At 48.9% G+C, this 11,898-nt stretch overlaps 3 protein-coding genes across 4 annotated transcripts in view; all 3 read left to right on the top strand.

Moving 5' to 3' along the window:
* The window catches only part of LOC109529139 (protein strawberry notch homolog 1-like), an 11,815-nt gene extending 11,161 nt beyond the window's left edge, over nt 1-654 (top strand). The window contains exon 12 of the mRNA XM_019892345.1: nt 253-654. Coding sequence (XP_019747904.1) covers nt 253-395 — 143 coding nt within the window. The 3' untranslated portion in view covers nt 396-654. The remainder of the gene's footprint in view (nt 1-252) is intronic.
* Nucleotides 655-1,635: 981 nt separating this feature from the next.
* Nucleotides 1,636-4,131, top strand: cdk2ap1 (cyclin dependent kinase 2 associated protein 1). Its single transcript, XM_019892343.1, has 4 exons — nt 1,636-2,238; nt 3,263-3,357; nt 3,545-3,671; nt 3,847-4,131. The coding sequence occupies exons 1-4, from the start codon at nt 2,172-2,174 to the stop codon at nt 3,912-3,914; spliced, it is 357 nt and encodes a 118-aa protein (XP_019747902.1). The 5' UTR covers nt 1,636-2,171; the 3' UTR covers nt 3,915-4,131.
* A 517-nt stretch (nt 4,132-4,648) lies between these two features.
* Nucleotides 4,649-11,898, top strand: part of mphosph9 (M-phase phosphoprotein 9) — an 11,850-nt gene continuing 4,600 nt past the window's right edge. The window contains exons 1-23 of one of the 2 annotated variants that reach the window (XM_019892342.1): nt 4,649-4,717; nt 5,348-5,613; nt 6,015-6,165; nt 6,265-6,354; nt 6,480-6,507; nt 6,604-6,898; nt 6,977-7,194; nt 7,481-7,593; nt 7,973-8,083; nt 8,163-8,356; nt 8,515-8,664; nt 9,027-9,114; nt 9,301-9,474; nt 9,561-9,608; nt 9,880-9,944; nt 10,010-10,111; nt 10,201-10,341; nt 10,537-10,676; nt 10,748-10,882; nt 11,039-11,159; nt 11,263-11,354; nt 11,418-11,578; nt 11,667-11,741. In XM_019892342.1, coding sequence (XP_019747901.1) covers nt 5,387-5,613; nt 6,015-6,165; nt 6,265-6,354; nt 6,480-6,507; nt 6,604-6,898; nt 6,977-7,194; nt 7,481-7,593; nt 7,973-8,083; nt 8,163-8,356; nt 8,515-8,664; nt 9,027-9,114; nt 9,301-9,474; nt 9,561-9,608; nt 9,880-9,944; nt 10,010-10,111; nt 10,201-10,341; nt 10,537-10,676; nt 10,748-10,882; nt 11,039-11,159; nt 11,263-11,354; nt 11,418-11,578; nt 11,667-11,741 — 2,919 coding nt within the window. In that variant the 5' untranslated portion in view covers nt 4,649-4,717; nt 5,348-5,386. Of the gene's footprint in view, nt 4,718-5,347; nt 5,614-6,014; nt 6,166-6,264; nt 6,355-6,479; nt 6,899-6,976; nt 7,195-7,480; nt 7,594-7,972; nt 8,084-8,162; nt 8,357-8,514; nt 8,665-9,026; nt 9,115-9,300; nt 9,475-9,560; nt 9,609-9,879; nt 9,945-10,009; nt 10,112-10,200; nt 10,342-10,536; nt 10,677-10,747; nt 10,883-11,038; nt 11,160-11,262; nt 11,355-11,417; nt 11,579-11,666; nt 11,742-11,898 lie in introns of both variants that reach the window. The other variant, XM_019892341.1, reaches the window with a different exon arrangement.

Genomic DNA, 11,898 nt, shown 5'->3' on the forward strand with positions numbered 1-11,898 from the left:
TGCGCACTGAGGACGGCCAGCGGATAGTCGGTGAGCGCTTGGGCCGGGTATCGCTTCCGATCGTCCCGAAACGAATGCAAGTTGTGGCATTCCACCAATTATACTACACGTACGCCGTTGATAGTTGGGTCGCTGGAGTGCCTGCCCGCATTGACTTTCTCCCGATTTTCATTGCCGGAAAAACCTTGATGAATGACTCCATGGTCACACTTTAAATTGCCCTCCCCCCGCCCCTCTCTCTCTCCCACGTAGGATTGATCATTCCGGCCAACTGCGTGTCGCCGCTAATACACAAGCTGTCCACGTCGGACCAGTTCCAGCAGCTGGCTGTGCTGGAGCAGCACAAGAGGCAGCAGCTTCACCCCCAAAGTCTGAGCCACGCGCCCAACACATAGTGGCGCCAAAGCAGACTGGTGTACATACAAAAGAACTGTTTCAGGGTTGTTGTTGTTATTTTGTTTTGTTTTTTTTATTATTATTATTCTCTTTTAATTTGGAAGACTTGCCATCACCCCTTCTTCCGACGGGGGTGATGTTTTTCGTCCTCTGACATTCAGAGTGGAAGATGCACGATGACCCACCCTCCCCCCTTCCCGGCAACACTTGAAACTGACCGCTACGTTACAATCCAATAATAAACCCTTCAGACTTTCACTTTCATCCTTGTTTCATTTCCCGCAATTCTCACGAGGGATCGTTCGCTTGATACTTAGTGCTCAAAGTTTTGAGATCTTGGCCTGCTCGGGGAAATTTTTGGACTGACCTAAAATCAAATGTCATTTTTAGGGGTGAACTTAATTTGACCTCTAAACTTTTAAATGCACATCTCCAACTTAAAGTTTGCAATACCTTTGACACAATTTGAACCACTTCTTGCGTTTTACCGTCTGGCACCTTTGCATAGAGGCTGGAAAGAAGTAGGTCTTACATTTTCACCGCTGTTTTAAATGTCGTACATCTTCAGGTCAGTACAGCAAATTGTGCAAAAAGTCCCAACACATGAGACGGGTGGACATTCAGTCGTGAAAATGAGGTCAAATAAAGTTCATTTGGTCAGAATGTTCTTTTCTCCCACCACTGTCTGCTAGCGGGGAAATAAATCAAGTGTTCTTGGTTCAGAGATGATAGTAGGACTCTCGCAAATGTTGATTTTTGTACATTTTTTACAAAAAAAAAATGCAAATGGGAAAACTCATTCATTGTTTTAGTGGTGTCAAAATACTAATTTAATAAGTAAAATGAAATGTTCTAGAGTCAAAATTGGATCCAACTTTTTGGGCATCCACTAAAAATGTTCATGATTCTAATTTAAGGTTTCATCATCTATTGAAAGAAAACATTTCATGTGGTCAAACCAGAAGATTTTGGCATTACTAATAAAATACTTCATAGCAAGTGGAACTCACTGTTTTACTGTAGTCAAAATTGGGTCACCTATACGATCTTGACATGTACTAAAAAATGTTCGAGCTATGTCAAGTGTAGTTCAATATTTACTGCATGGGCTACGAAAAATACTTTGTACTTCCACTACTAAAAAAATGTTAATTTCATCATAAATGCTAAATTGGATTAGGTGTAATTCACTTTGTTGACCTGGAGTCAAATAGGGCAAACCATACGATTTTGGCGTTTAGTGTAAAGTGTGTTTCATGATAAATGTTGATTCGATTAATTCACTATTTTACTGGTGTCAAAATTGGGTCAAACCATTTGTATACGAGACAGAGGTGGACACCAATATAATTATTTCACCCCAAAAGTGATTAGTCAGAAATGTATTCATCCACCGGTGTCTCTTGATTAGATTATGAAAACAGAAAAAAATAAATCATATCAAACAATATTGAGGGGGGACAAACAAAGCCAACTCGAAAGTGACGTCAAAATACTTGAAATTGCTTCTTAAGTCGCCTAAAGTGACCCAAAAGCGCGGCTCAACTTTGCTCTAAAATGTGCTTCGGATTCCGGTCAAACGTGCCGCTTTTGCCCGACAAAAGTGTGCCTTTTCGGGGCTTTTCTTTCGCCGGGGCTCGGAGCTCGCCTAGTCGGCTGGCTGGGTGTCAACATCCAGTGACGGCCATGTTTGCCGGCGCCGCCGTAAACAACAAAAAAAGTGGGAGACAGACGCCTCGCTGAATGTCGGGTCATTTGGATTTCTTTCATTTACAATGTCTCTGGGAATGTCTTACAAGCCCAATGCCCACCAGCACACTCCGGGAACTTCAGGGAACCAGGGTGAGCACAAAACGTCCAAGGGGGTCCCGGCGTGTAGCGGTTAAATCGTCGCTTAAATTCGGGGGGGTTCTCGGAGAATACCTGAAGAGAAAGCCCCGTGTGTGTGCGTGGAGTTTTTTTTTTTTTGTCCGGTTACATATGTCGGGTCACATCCTGGGAGCTAGGCTAATTCGTAGCCGCCATTATTACGAATGTCGAGAACGGTGAGGGGGAAATAAACTCGGCGGACGCTGACTCGACCGGGACAAAGGCGGCGGCGGTGTCTCGCGCGACGTTCACCGGCGTCCGGGGTCGCGCTCCCGGCCCGGGTGGGCGCCGTTTAGGCGGCGACCGTTAAAATGTAGCGGTCGTGTCTCGTCGAGGAAGCCTCGCTCCGCTTCCTCCTTCCATGATGCTCCCCGGCTACGAGCTGCTTGATTGATCCTCGCCGACGTGAGGCGCCTCTTTGCGGACATCTGCTGACCGAGTTCCGCTACTGCAACCTTATACAGTGGTACAGTACTTGCAACTACACTCCCCAAAAGTCCTTTGCTTGCCAAGTACTGTACCACGTTATTAACCAACATTAAAATACTGTAACTTAGGCCTACGTGTTCTTTAAAAACGAGGCATTTTTCCCCCGTTAAAAGTACATGTAATAATAATATTGTCAGCCATTGTAACATTATGCACTTTGAACATAAGCACTGCGCTTAAATATAGCAAAAGACAAAAACAATTGACAAATATTTAACGTGTTTTGCACATACACGTTAAATAAAACATGCACGCGAATGAATAATTAAAAACAAACAATTTAAATTCAAATGTTTGGAATGTAAAAGTTAAACACTACCGAGGTGTTCTCAAGCAGTGTGTTTTTACTTGTACCACTAGAGGGAGCTCATATACCGCCAGTGGTACGATTACGACACTGAGAATCACAATTTCTCAAACACTTATACTGTACTTTCTTTTAGCATAAAAATCGAACTTTATTAACATGAAAAATGTTATAATGTATACATCTCATTATTTTCAACAGTTGGCAGTCTCCAGTCAGCAGCCAACCTGGGCCCGTTGCAGTCCTACAGGCCTCTGCTGAGTGACTATGGACCACCTTCTCTGGGATTCTCACAGGTTACACCAACACGCAACCTCTTTCTTCCTAATTTCCCCAAATTCGTTGGATAGGTGTGGCAAAACATACCGCGGTCTGGGTCTAAACTGAAAGTGAATTTTCCTACTGGAATTATGTTGGCATTCTGAATCGTGTCCACTTTTCTCATTGCTTTAGTTTCACATTTTTCTCGATTGACTTCTGCAGGGCTTGACTGGCAGCCAAGTGCCTCAAAACAAATATGCCGAGCTGCTGGCCATTATTGAGGAGCTGGGCAAGGAGATCCGACCCACGTACGCTGGCAGTAAGAGCGCCATGGAGAGGCTCAAAAGAGGTCTTTTTTTTGTTTTGTTTATTTATTTATTTCGTAATTGTTGGCTAAGTAGTTAACTAAAAGTCCACTAGAAATCTCTATGTAGCGATGAAAGTGAAGTGTGTCTGAATTCATACCTACGGGTATCGTGACGTTATGATGTCATTGGTTTTCTCCTCTTTGTTCTTGTTGGCAGGCATCATCCACGCCCGCGGCCTGGTGCGCGAGTGCTTGGCGGAGACGGAGAGGAACGCCAGGTCCTAGTGACAATCACACATTCCGTGCAAGGAGACTTCACAATGCGTGTCTTGAAACAAAAGAAAAGGAAAAAAAACAATCACCCAAAATTGAACTTGCATGTCATTTTCCAAGTGGAGGGAGACAGACTGTCTCCATCTTGTACTAATGAGTCAAACTCTCAGCTTGTTTCCCCGTGCCCACTTTTGGGGAACTTAAATTTCCTGGGTTTTTTTTTTCCCGATATAATTTTTGCATGCAAAAAGGATAAAAGTGTAGACACCACATGTCTTGTACAGAGGTTAGACTTCTTTTTGATATGAGTGAGTGCGTGTCAATTCATTCGTGTTCGGGTTGCTTTTGTTATCAAAATGAAAATGCTGTTACTTGCATCTTTGTATGTATTTATTACACCGTGTAATAAATTGTATTTTCAATATAGTTGTCCTGGTCACTCCTTCTCTTTTGCTTTCTGAGCCAGAAAGCTACAGAATGAGACTGGGATGTTTGGTGAGGGAAATGGAGTTTCAATCAACCCAACATGCATGTTTTCAGAAAGGGAGGAAGCTAAATTCACACAGTAAGACCCTAACCGAAATTTGAACACCAAAACTCAAAATGAGACAAAAATGAAAACCTTACACCGTGCTGCCGAACTTCAATTGTCGATTTCCTCTCCCCTAACAGCCAATGCGAAAATCAGTCGACACAGTCCACCAATCACATACCAAGATGTAATGACGCAATGTTACGTCAATTTCAGCAGCCAATGAGCGCCTGCCTAGCATCTCCCTGACAAATATGGATGACAGGACAACGCGAGTAAACGGGTAAGGTGAACTCATGTGGTGGGTACTATATCGACCCTTCTATTTGAGTAACTAATAATCTTGCTAACGGCGTTACGGTTCCTTCAAATGCGTTTCAACCGAGCTTGTTAATCAGCTAGCGTAACCCGCCAGTGTGGCCTGAAGAGAGACTAGTCAGCTAGCCCTTAGCACGCTAGCGCAGCCCGCCGAGCTCAAGTTAACCACAACAAGCTCGCGACGTCATCCGACGTTGGGGACCCAATCTGGCGCGTGGCGTCCCGGGGTGACGTCTGCACCGTCTACAGCTGGCGAGATGACGCTTTTCCGCAGTCACCGCTTCATCCAAGCTCATAATAATACACCAGTTGCAAGAGCTATGTCACTAAAGCACTAAGCATCCCATTAATAATGGTCAAAGGTTTCAGTCAACAAAGAAAATTGCTTCCAAAGCTGTGTTGGACAAGTACAAAAGGAAGCAGAAAAGTAGTTTCAAGGATAGGAAGAAAGGATGCAAAGTAAAACGCATGTCCAAGGGAACGAATGAAAGAAGAATTAAAAACAACATGAAAATCCTTCATAATGGCTTGATGATTTGTTTTGCGTAACAGCGTGGCGCACGCATCCATTTTGTTTTTTCCCCTTGTTTTGTAGCTGTCAGAGTTCCGCCCACCTCTGCACGGGCCCTTAAACATGTCCACAGATGACAGCGTCTCTGAGGACGTGTCTAGCTCGGGGCCCCACAGTCTCTGCCGGGCCGGTGGTGGCGGCAAGGAGAGCGAGGCGTCTCCGCTGTCCTCCGAGGCCACCACGGCATCTGGGCTTGGGGTCTCTGAGGGCAGGCGTTCGGACTCCCAGACCACAGGGGGCACTGTGGCCAACCAGACCGTCAAGGGCACTGCGCCGTGCAATAAAATCAGGTGCGGCGTTTGGCCTCTTTGGCGGCTTCTCTGTGTAATTTGGTAAACACATTGATGATGAACAGACTCACAAAAGCGTCCCAAAACCTATGCCTGAAAAGACACGTGAAGTCAGCCATTTTGTCCGTTTCCCGGGTCCCCTTAGATTTATGTGAAAATTCAGTCCCCAAAACCAGTTTTGACCAACCACGTCAGATGTGGACGGTCAGTCGATCTTGAGTAGAGCACAACAAAAGTCACAAGGAAGCACAGCTGAAAAGACGCACCAAGCCTGCTGTTTTGGTTTGAAGCAGTGCTTTCATGTCGCAAAGTGGAACTGGCTTTGGGGCCTGAATTTTCCAAAACAAGCCAACCCCAGTCAGATGTTGGAGTGCAGAAGCAAAGTATCTGGCGCGTTTCAGGGGTCTTTGTCTGAGCCCTGAGGATGACGCATTCGTTCCGAGCAAGAACCTCCCGTTCATCAACCCGAGCTCCCTGGAGACCCTTCGAGCCCTGGTGGAGGAGATTCGCAGCAGTGGCGAGACGGACCCGCAGCTGTGGAAGGACTGCGAGGTGCGACAGCGCGAGCCCGCTTATCCCTCCATTAAAACCAACAGCTGGTCGAGCGCAGTGGTTGAAAACCTTTCCCCCCCACCCCCCCGCTGACCTCAGGGCCGATGGCTGCATCTGTTTCAGCTGGTGGAGAAGCAATATCAGGAGCAAATCCTTGCGCAGCAAGAACAGTACCAGTGCCAAATCCAGGTACCCCTTCACCCAGACCCTCCCGTCGGCATTTACGTTACCAAGATTCATGTCATATTTGCGACATGAATGGAAATTTGCCCTCATTCAAATGTATTGCTATTCATTCAACTTTGGTATTCAAGTTGATTCAAGACGAGATCAAGGCGCTGGTGCAGCTCCAGAACCGGCCGCTCCATGCGGACTTCACCCACAGCGCCGCCATCCAAACCAGCGAGGACACCAGCAAGGACTCGCTCTTGCCGCTCATGGCCGGCGACTGCGCATTGACCACTCGCGCGCCCAGCGACAGTGACAGCCTGGCCGCCCCCGCCGCCCTCTCCCCGTTCGGCTCCCCCTCGCCGCCGCACAGGCCCGACGGCGCCGATGAGCGGGCCGCCACGGGGCTCAGCAGCGGCTACGGCACGCTGTCCGCCTGGGAGTCGGGAGAGACGCAAGAGCCCCGCTGGTCCCGAGACGCCCGTGCCGCTCCCGCGGCGCAGGACCATGCCAAGGCTCGGGACGAGGCGGAGTCGTCAGCAGCCCGCCAGCGCACAACCTCAGGGTGGGCTAAGCCATCATTTAAAAAAATAGTAGTGCCTTTGACTTTGTCCAAACTTTGACTTTTGCGCTTTTTGTCCAGTCAGGGTCTGACCTCCTGGGCTTTGAGGCAGAAATTGCGAGCCAAGAAGATCAAGACGGGAGCCTCCCAAATTCCCGAGTACGAGGAGCTGCCGCGCAGCCTGGGCGAGTCGGGCCCCGGCCCGCCGGAGAGCGCCGACTCCCGCCGTCCAGCCGCCGCTTTGCCCTCGGCCTCTTTTGCGATGCGGAGGAGCGACAGCCTTTTGTCTGAGGCCTCAGGTGACATGTTGTGGAGATCAGGGCTTCGCCTACTTTTCCAAGGAGCCGCACCTCCTCATGCCTCTGAGTAAAACAGACCACCCGTGCATACACCAAATCAAGTTGAAAGTGACATTTAATGAGGGAAGACTAGAATTTTTTTAACAGGCGGATCTAATCAAATACATCCTCGTTGTCATAATATTACGCCTTTTATTGTGAAAAATGCTACGCCTATTCTCTAAAAAAGGGCTATTTTTAAATAATACGCTCAAAGAAGCCGTCACTGTTGTCCCGTTCCTCTCAGGGCTGACCTACTGGCGTCTGAATGAGTGCGACCTCTATCACCGTCTGCCCGACACCCTCGACGCCAACGACAGCGGCGCCGCTTTCTTCCTGCAAGAAGCTCCCGCCCATCAGGTGACCCAAGCCTTGCCATCCGGAAGGCTCTTTGAGCCAATCGGAACCCGAAGAAAGGCAATTTGCCAAATGGCGCCACGGTCAATGACACAGGGTCGAAACAAATTTCAAGGCACTGTGTTTAACACTGTAAATTGGGTCAAAACATGCAAAATAACGATGTTTAAAAAATGTTTTAATACGACCGGAAAAAGTCAAAATGTCCTTTGTCCCAAGTCTGAAACCAAAATAAAAAAAAAAAAAAAATCATGCTCTCATGCAGGCCGAGGACCTTGGTGTTTCTCTGCGAGAGCTCTACCATCACAAACGCAGGAAAAATTCCTTTTTCCCAAAGTCTAAACCAAAAAAAAAAAAAAAAAAAAATCATGCTCTCATGCAGGCCGAGGACCTTGGTGTTTCTCTGCGAGAGCTCTACCATCACAAACGCAGGGCGGACGTCAAACGTGGCGAGTGGGAACGCTCCGGGACTTCCACTCCGTTGTCTCTGCGGGTCGGTCACACGAAACTGCTCCTCTCCGTTTCCGACTTTTTGGCTGTTGCTCTTTCACTTTGGGATTCCACTTTTGCAGCCACTGCTCGTGGAGGCATCGCAGCCTTCCTCTATGACGCCTCTTAGTCTAGACGGCGTCTCCGACGCATCGCAGGAAGTCCCGTCGTCCATCCCGCGGACGAGGATCGGCGAGGAGGAGGAGGTCACACGCGCCCGCAGTTCCACTCTGAGGCCTGGTTCTGGTTCCCTCGAAGATCCCGTCATCCTCTCCCTGTGAGTACGAACTGGAGCCAGGGAGCTTCATGTGTTCTGATTATACGAGTGACAAAGTTGCAACGGATAACATTGGTGAAAATACCTTGGTTGTGTCATGGAACTTCAAGTACGGATCCGCCCCCCCACCCCTTGATATCACATCTGCTCCTGTCCAGGCTGCGACAGAACTTGAGAGAGAAGCACTCACGACACGTGGCTGACCTGAAGGCGTATTACGAGTACGAGATTCAAGTCCTGCGAGACAAGTTGGAGCTCCAAGATCCCCCCGGAGACCTGGAGAGGAGCAACCGGATGCTCTCAGACAGGTCTGTATGCTTCGGGGAAAAAATCCGTCGCCGTGTCTATCATGAGTAGACCCTCAAGAAAGTCTCGAGAAGTCACGCGTGAAAAGACCGGAAGGTCGGTCGTTTTGCTTGGAAGCGACCATTTTAGGGTGAACGGCACCCCGAGGCCCAGTTCTAGCCACTTGGAGCGGAGGCCGAGACCCGCAAAATTGTCTCAAGGAAGTCTGCCATTTTGAGTTCAAGCAAACAAGCAGGTGGTTATTTTGGAACGTTTGCAGGAGTCCAAGCTTTAGTCGGGTACATACTGAGTTTCAACCAAATAGAGCAGGTGACAAACTGGAGTCTTCCTAACGTTTGAATCTTTCTATTTTTACACTTTCCAGGTGTCAGCATCTGGAGAAAGCTCTGGCTGAAGCGGGGAGATGCATCGACCGGCTGGAGGAAACCAATGCCGCGCTGGAGAAACGGCTGGTAATCGCCTCGTCAGCATTCGGACAGCATATTTTGCACCGAGAAAACCTGGAAAAGAACATCTCCCTGTTGGCGAGATACGACACCGACGGCCATTAGCGACACCGACGGCCATTAGCGTATCCTCGCAGCGAACGCCAATGAAAGCAGGAATATATCTGAACGCGTCTCGGATCCCACTTGCAGGCCGAGTGGCCCGAGCGCTACGCGGTGGCGGGCGCCACCGTCAAGTCGCTGCGTCAGCGTCTGGAGGACGGCAAGCGCTCGGCCAAGGAGAAGGCGGCGGCCGTGACCAAGGCTCGACGGCAAATTGACGACAGCGAGGCCAGGAGGGAACGGGAGGTCCAGGCCAAGAAAGAGGCGAGGCCCACTCACCAATGTTTGGGGCTTTTGTTTTTTTTTTTTTGTTTTTTTTTTTTTAATGGTTTGTCTTTCCCCCCTTGCAGCTTCTTGCACAATACAACTGTGTGCTGAAGGAAAACGACAAACTAAAGGTAAGCGACGTCATCATTTGTGTCGGAAACAGATCGAAAAATGTATTGACAGTTTTTGATCCAAGTGTCACACTACAAGACAAGATGGGATTTATTCCAATACTATGGTCCTTTGCCAGTTATTTTGTTTTTCACCGATATCACATGACTTCAGTCCATGTTATGAAAGGTCCTAGATACAAATTAAATTGTGTATTTAAAGATAATGCAAAACCGTTTTTATTGGCCGTGGTGACTGCTGATCTTTGTTTTTCCTGACTTTTTTTGACAGAGCAACTTGCTGTCAACGGAGGACAAACTTTACCAAGCCAACGATTCCATTTCAGACTTAAAAAGGTGATCGTTCATTCTGACTAAAATACATATTTCGTTTTTTAAAAGATGGTATCATCTCCATTCAGAACCATTTCTAAGCTGGAGTCTCAAGTACGGCAGTTGGAGCATGAGCACCAGGCCAGGGTCCGCCACACTCCCCACGCCGCCCCCCAGCCGTCCGGAGCCGGGTGAGCCAGCGGCTAGCTATGCCGACATAGCCGTCTCCACCTTTCCTCGTGGAGGAGCGCCACCGTGACGTCTTCAACATATCTCGCAGTCTCTTCCACCATCCTGACCTCCTGCGCTCACCCAGCAGTGGCAATGCAGAGCCGGACGTCACCTGCCGGAGGTCACCCCGTCTGGAAGTCCAACAGCCGACGCCCGCTGCAAAGTCTGCCTTCCCTTCCGAAACTTTGATACTACCAATTGTATAATAATGTTTGATAATACTGTACTAGCCTAGCGTCCCTGTAACTTGCAATTAGCATTCATGAGGTTTCCCTTACTCGAACAAAGGGGCAAGTAGTCTAATTCATATTTTCTTACTATGAATGCAATTTACATGTATGAGGCTTATAAATGTAACTCCGGACTCATTTGCATTGTGGTTCTGCAGGTGCACGGCCCCCCGAGACCCCGACCAAACGCCGTCCACATCCAGACTGCGGGAGGAGGGCACTGGCCTCTTGGCGCCCATCATGAGGGCGCTGATTGAGATGGAGGAGACGCGCGCCACCGAGACCAGAGCCCCCTGTAAGAACGTTTACATGTTTGCAAACAGCCCGCCTTTTTCACTCACCAATCACGCGTACGCTTGCTCACAGGGCTAACCAATCACAGGACATCACTTGGCGGCATCGGAGGTCCGCTAAGAAGTCAGAGGAGTTTGTCTCCGGACGGCCATCGGTCGTCCTCGCTTCCTCCGCCAGGACTACGGAGCGCCATTGCGACCACGCCCAGTACTGACTTGTGTTATTTTGTAGATTATCTTGATGTATAGTATGTACTATTTCTCGTCGGTCGAGTTATTTCTATCGGACGCATGCCGCAGAATTTCATCGACTCTGTGGCTTATTTCTCGGCTTTCGGTTAATTTCTTTTGTGTTCCCTGTCAGCCAAGAGAGAGACCTTACTTGCCCCATTGCCAGCCAAGGGCAGCCCTAAGCGCTGCCCCACCGAGAACTACTCCACCGCCTTTGGTCACATGATGCCTCGGGAGGAGCATCTCAGCAACAGGTCAGTTCTCTCTCTCTCTCTCTCTCTCTCTCTCTCTCTCTCTCTCTCTCTCTCTCTCTCTCTCTCTCTCATATAAAGCATGATTGCCAATTTCATCTTGCAGGTGTGACGCACATGCCGACCACACGAGGCGCCACTCGTTCCACAGCGGCAGTCCCAGGAAGAAACTGCACTTTGGATCAGCTGACCATCATGGTAAGAAAGTGGATCAAAATGGCAAAATATACTTGACGGGACTAAGGTTCTCCCCACGTGCAGCCGCTGCTGTCGTGTCAGAGCCCCCCATCTGTAGCGATGCACAGCTGCCATGTGAAGATGGAAGAGGATACCCGGAAGGATGCCCGGCCTCTGACAACAAAGCTCTGTCCTTGGTGGAGGCCGAAAGGCTTTTTGATGAGCTCACACAGGAGAAACTTGAGGCCAGTTTACCACATCGCCTCCACTGTCCGTTTGTCTGTGTGTGTTTGTGTGTGTGTGTCTTATCCGCTTTGTGTGTGCATGGTGCAGATCGAGGCATCTCTAAGCCGCATGCCGCCGTCGTCGTCAGGCGGACGAGTGAGCAGGAAGACCAGGCTGGACCAGGTGAGCAACACTTAGATGTTACATCGGTTGCACAAGCTCCTGGGTGGAGGTAATGTGTGTGTTTGTGTGTGTGTGTGTGTGTGTGTGTGTGTGTGTGTGTGTGTGTGTGTGTGTGTGTGTGTGCGTGCGTGCGTGCGTGCGTGCGTGCGTGCGTGCG

The sequence above is a fragment of the Hippocampus comes genome, unplaced genomic scaffold, assembly GCF_001891065.2.
Source record: "Hippocampus comes isolate QL1 unplaced genomic scaffold, H_comes_QL1_v1.1 scaffold145, whole genome shotgun sequence".
Lineage (NCBI taxonomy): Eukaryota > Metazoa > Chordata > Actinopteri > Syngnathiformes > Syngnathidae > Hippocampus > Hippocampus comes.